Raw genomic sequence first — 8,897 nt, forward strand, 5'->3', positions numbered from 1 at the left:
AGAACAGACGCTGTTGGAGCCGCACCTCCTTGGTGAACAGACGCTCGATCAGTCGGGTCAAATTTGTTTAAAGTCCCACCCAACACCAGAAGTAGGCTAGTGCGCTTTGAGCGGCACACGGTCGCTTTGATAGGGCCTGCTTGAGGACACATGCAGTTTTTTATAGAAGTTCAACAGAGCTCACTGTCGAACCCCACCACATCCTAGGCAAACCCCACATGACGCACCCTCTCACTCTAGCTGATGTCAGAAGGACAACAGTGCCCAGGTTGCACTACCAGCTAAGTACGCAAGACCCGTGGAAGCGTGAGTATTGGAACTTGTGAGGACCAGAGCTATGTTAGGCGCCCCTTCCCGGATGTCAACTCACCATTTCGCAGCCCTTGGCCGAAGCCGATCGACTAAAAGTGGGGTTTCCGAACGAAGACCAACTCGCATGGATCCCTGCTGAAGCGGATGGCGAGATTGGTCGCCGAAGACTTTACCCAGAAGTATGGATTTGACTTTTTCAAACCCTAAGCGCCGCTCGTGAGGATGGCTATCCTTTGTGCTATGCTTGCGTATGAAAATCAGAGATATTTATATGCGATAGCCCAAATGTTTCGAGGAGGGAGATACAGTTAGTAAGCTGTTCAAATCCATTTATGGTCGGCGTTATCGTCGAAGGCCTGAAACGTTCGGTTCAACGAACTCATAGGTAGATGCGGGCTACGAAGATTCGAAAAAGCTAGCTGCATCTATGTATGTGCGATACGGAAGTAACGGTCCAGTCTATCTTCTGCTTTACGTGGACGACGTATTGATCATTTCTAAGGATCTGCGCTGCGTAGAGATGATCAAGCTCAGCTCACTCAACTGCTTGCTTGAACAAATCACGACAAAATTCTAAAATGGCTGCCACAATGGCCATTCTAGCCCTCATCTTCACGCTTGCTTTTGGAGTGCCCCTGAAAGCATGATGCTTCAACTCAACTAACGAATTCTGCTTTTTGGTAGTCAACTGGGCACACTGGGCACGTGCATTTCAACTTGAACGCCAAATCCCGTTTTCAGCGTTTGCGTTCGATTTTGACTTTTTAACTTACTTAACTTTTAACTAACTTAACTTTTTAATTAGGCCATGATCTATCTAGCGAAGGTCTAAAAAGCGCCATATAATATGTTGCGGGACCACTGAGCACCCTCACGTCTCACTTAAGTGAGTTCAGTTCGGCCAGTAGCCGTCACTGTCAACGTCGCACGAGCATAGATGTCAATGGATGAGGGAGCATAAAACGAGAACGGACTGTCATACAGAGAAAGCAAAACGTGGATTGAAAGCGAAAGTAGTAGTTACTGACCCATAAATTATATAAAAACTAGTAACGTTAAAATTAAATATTAAGTGATTACAAACTAAATTATTGAACAAGGTGATTATATAAACATGCAATTGTCTTACCAGCTATATGTATACTTAACCCTAAACTTATTCTAGATAGTACAAAAGTTGTTATTACGGCAAAAGGTAGTGTTAGTTCATGCTAATTGAATTAAATTTGCCTACAAGTAAGTAGTACTTAAAACTAAAGTGAACTTATGTCTAAAGAATGAATTATTGTCATACAGGACGCTACAAACACATAATTGGAGAAATTGTTTCCGGATAAGGGCATAGAAGAAGAAAACGATAATGTAAGTTAACATTTGTATTTTTGTATGGCAAAAACGAATCATTCAATATATTACAGCTTTGAAGCTGCATATTAGCTGCTATCTGGATTCTTTTCCCTTCCCGTCCGAACAATCTTCAAAGATTATCTAGCTCCAGTCAAACCGCAGTATAGATGGAGGTACAGCCGGAAAGCACTACGTCAAATGCGATCGGCCAGATACGGCGGATAATCTTGTTGGGTGCGATACTTGCGAATTGTGGATGCACTATGGATGTGCGGGCGTCACCGATTCTATCGCAGATCCGAACCGAAGTTGGAGGTGCGATCGTTGCCGGTCCAGAGAAGAAGATTCAGTTTATACTACTGATCATTCAGTAACGAGCAGGCATTCGTCTCGCATTGAGATCAATTTGAGATTGTTAGAGGAGCAGAAGGCCCTAAGGACAAAAAGGATTCAGGAAGAAGAAGCGGCCCAGGCGGAGGCGAGAAGGAAGATCGCCGAAGAAGAGGAGAACTTTTTAAAGCAAAAGTATGCTTTACTCCTCACAGAAGTGGACAATGCAGAGGAAAGTGCAAGTAGAAGATCCAGACTGAGTAGTCGAGCCAGTCGCGAAAAGGTACGTTCATGGTTAAGCGAACAAGAAGGTGGTGTTCCTCAGCAAGTAGCGGTGAAACCCTCCAGCGCTATGTCCCCATTGACGATTACCTCGAAAGCAGCTCAACAGTCATCGATCGCAGCAACTATTCCCGTAGCGTCAACCAGGAACGTTTCAAACGCTTTGATCGCAGGTAACAATCCAGCAATAGTGGCTGCTGAACCTGCGTCAACTTCCACACCGAATTCTGCAGAGGAATTTGCCGGAGTTGTCTGTTCTGGAAACAACACCAGCACTGAGACCTCAAATAGGATGTTCTCAACCGGTAATTTTGTAACATGCACTGAAATTTCGATCAATCAGCCGCCGCCGGTAAGTACTTCGCTGCTGGCAAGAAGCGCATCCTTACTAGGAGTAAACACTTTCGTAACAACGAGTCCACGGTTTGGTGGCACGAAACCTACCAGTAGTGCTCCGCCGTCAGTCGTAAACCTCCACTCAAAGTCATCTCAAATTCCTTCCCCAGTCGTGAAAGGGGTATCGTCGATCGTCATTAGTGACAATCCGAATAACGCGAACAATGTATCTAAACTAGGCAATTACGAAATTCCATCTTCAGTCGGAATCGGTCCAAATTCCGACGGTAACTTAGTTGCAAGTATTGTACCGATACCGCCTTTGAAAGAAAATAATATAAGTAGGGTCCCTCAGTATGTCAATTCAAAGTACCCGACAATATCTCTCCCTGATGCTCCTCCATTGTCCAAACAACTTCAATCCCACAATGTAAACCATTCGTTCTGGGTCGGATATCCATCACAATAACACTTGCTATGCGACGCACTTTGGTGTGTCGTCTACTGCAAACGTAGCAGCGGGTGTTAGCAATTTTGCGCAGCAGCCGTGTTTTGGCGGTACGTACCACCAGGCTGCTTCCAGAAATACGATATCATCAGTACCATTGGGTTGGCCAGCCCTGAAAACCAGCTGCAGTTCAACCTGGGTAAACAAAAATGTTACTAGTACTGGTGTCGGTGTGGATCCAATCGCAGTTTCATCGAGAGCGGGAAATATGTTTGCTAAGGATGGCGAATCAGCGCGGGTTGCACCAGCCCAGGTTGAGACGACCTACCCGCAGCCGGCTTTGGGTTCAGCATATCTCGGCATTCCTCAAGCAGCTCCACCTCCACCACAACAGCATTGTATACAAAGTCAACCACTTCAACAAGCAGCAACATCGTCGCGTCGTGGTCCAACAGGTGAACAACTTGCGGCAAGACATGTGATGCCGCGAGAACTTCCAACTTTTTCTGGCGATCCGCAGGATTGGCCACTGTTTTACAGTTCATTCTGCAACTCCACAGATGCATGCGGGTTCAGCGACGCGGAGAATTTAGCGCGATTACAGCGCTGTTTGAAGGGAAACGCCTTACAAGCTGTAAAGAGCAGGTTGCTGATGCCGCAGTCGGTTCCATTCGTTATTGAAACACTGAAAAGATTGTACGGTCGGCCGGAGGTTATTATCCACTCTCTACTTCAACAGTTGCGAACTGTCCCTCCTCCGAAATCCGAAAATTTGCAATCTCAAATCGCTTTTGGTCTAGCAGTACAAAACGTCGTGGACCACATGACCATTGCTAATCTCGTTGATCATCTGTGCAACCCTGCACTACTTCACGAGCTTGTTGAAAAGCTTCCATCGCAGCTCAAAATGCAGTGGTCCTACTTCAAAAGTAGATTCTGCAGTGTCAACCTAACGACTTTCAGTGCCTTCGTATCGGAGCTCGTAGTAATGGCCTCTGAGGTTACACTACCGGTCGATAGTCAAACTATGGGCCAGACCAGATCAAGTAAATCGGGAAAGGAGAAACCAAAACTGTTTGTACATTCGGAGGATCAGCTGGAAAGGAAGGCGTCGTCAGCAGTTGAGAAAGTAACATCGGAGTCGATGAAGAAATCCTGCATGTATTGTGCTAATTTCAACCACGAGATAGCAGATTGTGGACAGTTCAAGGCGTTAGGTATTGATGGTAGATGGAAGGCAGTAAAGCAAAAGAATTTGTGCAGGAGTTGCCTCGTGCCACATCGTAAATGGCCATGCCGTACGAGGAAGGAATGCGGCGTAGAAGGTTGTCATCAACACCATCACAAACTTCTGCATGACGTTAGGAGCACACCATTAGAAACAAAAAGATCGGAGCCTGCAGTAAAGCCAAGGATAGTAGAACACCACAATCTACACAAGTCAATGGCATACTCTCTCTTTCGGTATTTGCCGGTGATAATCCATGGTAATGGTCATCAGATCAAAACCTATGCGTTCTTAGACGACGGGTCGTCATGCACGCTATTAGAATCCAGTATAGCGTTGGCGTTGGGCGTCAAAGGACCGAACGACGGCTTTTCATTAAGTTGGACCGGTAACATGTCAAGAGAGGAGAGCACTTCCCAACGTATCAGCGTAGTGATCAGCGGTGAAGGAAAGAAGTTCAAACTTCATAATGTCAGAACAGTGCAGGAGCTGCGACTACCAGCACAAACGATGTGTTACGAAGATTTACAGCGTACGTATCATCATCTGAAGGGCTTGCCGGTTAACAGCTACTCGGATGCGATTCCTGGAATTATCATCGGCATAGAACACGTTCAATTATTAACTTCCTTACGGATCCGAGAAGGGAAAAACAATGAACCAGTTGCAGCGAAAACTCGGCTAGGTTGGTGTATCTTCGGCAGGAGTTCTGATTCCAGGAACGCCATAGAATATTTAAATCTACATTCAGTTAGCAAGATGGGAAATCGGGATCTGCATTTGTGGATGAAACAATTCTTCACAGTGGAAGAAGCGGTTGTAACGGTTAGACCCGAGGCCGAAGAAGACAGAAGAGCGTGGGAGATTATGGAAACCACAACTCGCCAGGTAAACGGCGCATTCGAAACTGGACTCTTGTGGAAGTACGACCACGTTTACTTCCCGGACAGTTACTCGATGGCATTACGTCGGTTGATAGCACGTGAAAAGCGGCTGCGAAAAAATCCTTTTCTAGAAACCAAGGTAAAAGAACAAGTTGCTGAGTATGAGGCTAAAGGATATGCACACCGTATCACTTTGGAAGAAGCTCAATCCACAGATCCCAGTAAAGTCTGGTATCTACCTCTCGGTGTTGTGCAGAATCCAAGAAAACCGGACAAGATAAGGTTGATTTGGGACGCTAAGGCCCGAGCTGGAGGAGTATCGTTCAACGACATGTTGATTAAAGGGCCGGATTTATTGGTGGCGCTAATATCAGTTTTGTTGCGCTTCAGGCAAAGAAATATCGCCATCGTAGGAGACATAAAGGAGATGTTTCATCAGATCCGTATACGTGACGAAGACAAACAATCTCAACGTTTCATCTTTCGACACGATCCAGAATCAAGTCCGCAAATCTACATCATGGATGTTGCAACGTTCGGCGCCACGTGTTCGCCCAGTTTAGCGCAATTCGTGAAGAACGAGAATGCGAAGAAGTATGCGGAGTCCTTCCCGAGAGCGACGACTGCGATTACGAACAACCATTATGTTGACGACTTCTTAGACAGTGTGGACACTCCAGAAGAAGCTGTGACATTGATCAATGATGTGAAATATATTCATGCAAAAGGAGGCTTCGAAATTCGCAATTTTTGTTCCAATTCAGTCGAAGTTTTAAGCTGTATCGGAGAATCCGGAACGCCGCAGAAGGTATCCATGAACCTGGAGAAATCAGGAGAATCTGAGCGTGTCCTAGGCTTGATATGGAAACCAACTGAGGACGTCTTCACTTTCGATCTTAGCAGCCGCTAGGATGAAATTAACGTACTGATTGACAGCTCTGGGACACCGACCAAGCGGCAGGTTCTGCGAACAAGTATGTCTCTGTTTGACCCGCTTGTTTTTATTTCGCATTTTGTCGTTCACGGCAAAATCTTAATGCAGCAAATATGGAGAGCGAGTACCGACTGGGGTAAGCTTATCTCAGATGATCTTCAGGAGAAGTGGAGATATTGGTGTTAGTACATACAGCGACTAGCAGAGGTATCAATGCCACGCTGCTTCTTCAATACGATGGAAAGTTATGCGGTAAAAAAAAAGTAGAAGCTCATCTGTTCGTCGATGCAAGTGAAGGGGCCTGTGCGGCGGTTTTATACCTCCGGTTAGTTGACAATGGGCTTCCTCGATGTGCGCTTGTAGCAGCAAAAACAAAAGTCGCGCCATTGCGACCCGTTTCCGTACCACGTTTAGAGTTGCAAGCGGCGATGATTGGCACAAGATTGCTCGATGCCGTAGTGACTTCGCTGGATATTCAAGTAGCCACTCGCTACCTCTGGTCGGATTCATTAACCGTTTTGAGCTGGTTGCGATCTGATAGCCGAAAATATCACCAGTTCGTAGCATTTCGCGTGGGAGAGATTCTCACCACTACAAGCGTGGATGAGTGGCATTACGTGCCATCCAGATTGAATGTAGCCGACCTAGCCACAAAATGGAAAGACGGGCCCAATTTTTTTATCCGAATAGCCCATGGTTTCGTGCACCGGATTTTTTGTATTCATCGAAGGAACAGTGGCCAAAAGAACCGGTACAGAAATGTACAGAGACGAACAACGAACTACGATCGGTGTGTAGATTCAAGAGAGAAAAAGGCTTTAAACAAAATCCGCTGACACAGAAAGAACTGTACGATGCAGAAAACGTGTTGTGGAGGCAGATACAAACTGAAATGTATCCAGACGAGTACGCGATTCTTCTTCGCAATCGAGAAAATCCCAGAAACCCAGTCCCACTTCCAAAATCCAGTCCACTAAATCGGATGTCACCTTTCCTTGATGAGACTGGGGTTATCCGTATGAATAGCAGGCTGGCCGCAGCGAAATCCATTGCGACTGATTTAAAATATCCGATCATACTGCCTCGACAGCACGCTGCAACTTACCTTCTTGTGGATAACTATCATCGGAGGTTTCTTCATGGTAACGGGGAGACAGTTTGCAACGAGATGCGTCAGCGATTTTATATACCTGGATTGAGAACAGTAATACGACAGGTGTCGAAACAGTGCGTAATCTGCCGTGTGAAGAAAACCATTCCGCAACCACCAATGATGGCACAGCTACCCGAAGTACGAGTCACCGGACTTGTTCGTCCCTTTACGCACACCGGGGTGGACTATTTTGGTCCAATACAGGTAAAACTAGGCCGTAGTTTAGTGAAAAGGTGGGTGGCGCTATTCACGTGTCTGGCGATACGTGCTGTGCATGTTGAGTTAGTGCAAGGGCTGTCAACACAATCCTGTATATTGGCAATAAGACGATTTGTGGCTCGTCGTGGCTCGCCGAAGTCCTTCCACAGCGATAACGGGACAAATTTCCTGGGAGCCAGCAACTTGCTTGCAAAGCAAATTCGAGATATCCATGAAGATTGTGCAGTCACCTTTACTAACTCTGGGACCAGCTGGGAGTTCAATCCACCATCAGCGCCTCATATGGGCGGTTCGTGGGAGCGCATGGTGCGCTCGGTTAAGGTAGCTATAGCAGCGATTGCGGATCACCCGCATCATCCAAACGACGAAGTATTGCAGACTGTAATCGCCGAAGCGGAATCTGTAATAAACTCGCGACCGTTAACCTACATTCCTCTGGAATTTGCCGAACAAGAGGCATTAACGCTAAACCGTTGTTCAACCTTCATCCGTGCTGAATAACACCGGGAGCAGTTTGACGGACAGTTGGCGGCTTGCTCAATATTTGGTGGACCAGTTCTGGCGTCGATGGCTTCGCGAGTACCTGCCCACAATAACTAGACGCACTAAATGGTTCGAGCCTGTGAAGCCGTTGGAGCCAGGGGACCTTGTACTCGTCGTCGACGAAGGCAAGCGGAACGGTTGGCTAAGGGGGCGCATTCTGAACGTAATCACAGCTGGCGACGGACAAGTTCGGCGAGCAGTTGTGCAAACAAAAAATGGCTTGCTACACCGACCGGCGGTTAAGCTAGCTCTCCTGGACCTTCAGACATCTGGCCGACCAGGAACTACACGGGCGGGGGGATGTTGCGGGACCACTGAGCACCCTCACGTCTCACTTAAGTGAGTTCAGTTCGGCCAGTAGCCGTCACTGTCAACGTCGCACGAGCATAGATGTCAATGGATGAGGGAGCATAAAACGAGAACGGACTGTCATACAGAGAAAGCAAAACGTGGATTGAAAGCGAAAGTAGTAGTTACTGACCCATAAATCTAAATTGCTTATTATACGATTATTCTCTTAAACTATTATATAAAAACTAGTAACGTTAAAATTAAATATTAAGTGATTACAAACTAAATTATTGAACAAGGTGATTATATAAACATGCAATTGTCTTACCAGCTATATGTATACTTAACCCTAAACTTATTCTAGATAGTACAAAAGCTGTTATTACGGCAAAAGGTAGTGTTAGTTCATGCTAATTGAATTAAATTTGCCTACAAGTAAGTAGTACTTAAAACTAAAGTGAACTTATGTCTAAAGAATGAATTATTGTCATACAGGACGCTACAAACACATAATTGGAGAAATTGTTTCGGATAAGGGCATAGAAGAAGAAAACGATAATGTAAGTTAACATTTGTATTTTTGTATGGCA

The 8,897-nt window shown here is 45.9% G+C and overlaps 1 protein-coding gene and 1 long non-coding RNA gene across 2 annotated transcripts; both read left to right on the plus strand.

The window, feature by feature from the left end:
• The first annotated feature begins 3,323 nt into the window (after positions 1-3,323).
• LOC134206669 (uncharacterized) lies at positions 3,324-6,077 on the plus strand. The gene has a single exon (XM_062682396.1). The coding sequence runs from the start codon at positions 3,324-3,326 to the stop codon at positions 6,075-6,077; it is 2,754 nt and encodes a 917-aa protein (XP_062538380.1).
• Positions 6,078-8,312: 2,235 nt separating this feature from the next.
• LOC134205402 (uncharacterized) lies at positions 8,313-8,853 on the plus strand. Its single transcript, XR_009978130.1, has 3 exons — positions 8,313-8,606; positions 8,672-8,742; positions 8,803-8,853. It is a non-coding gene; the product is annotated as an uncharacterized LOC134205402 (long non-coding RNA).
• Positions 8,854-8,897: the final 44 nt, after the last annotated feature.

Source organism: Armigeres subalbatus, chromosome 1 (assembly GCF_024139115.2).
Source record: "Armigeres subalbatus isolate Guangzhou_Male chromosome 1, GZ_Asu_2, whole genome shotgun sequence".
Taxonomy (NCBI): Eukaryota; Metazoa; Arthropoda; class Insecta; order Diptera; family Culicidae; genus Armigeres; species Armigeres subalbatus.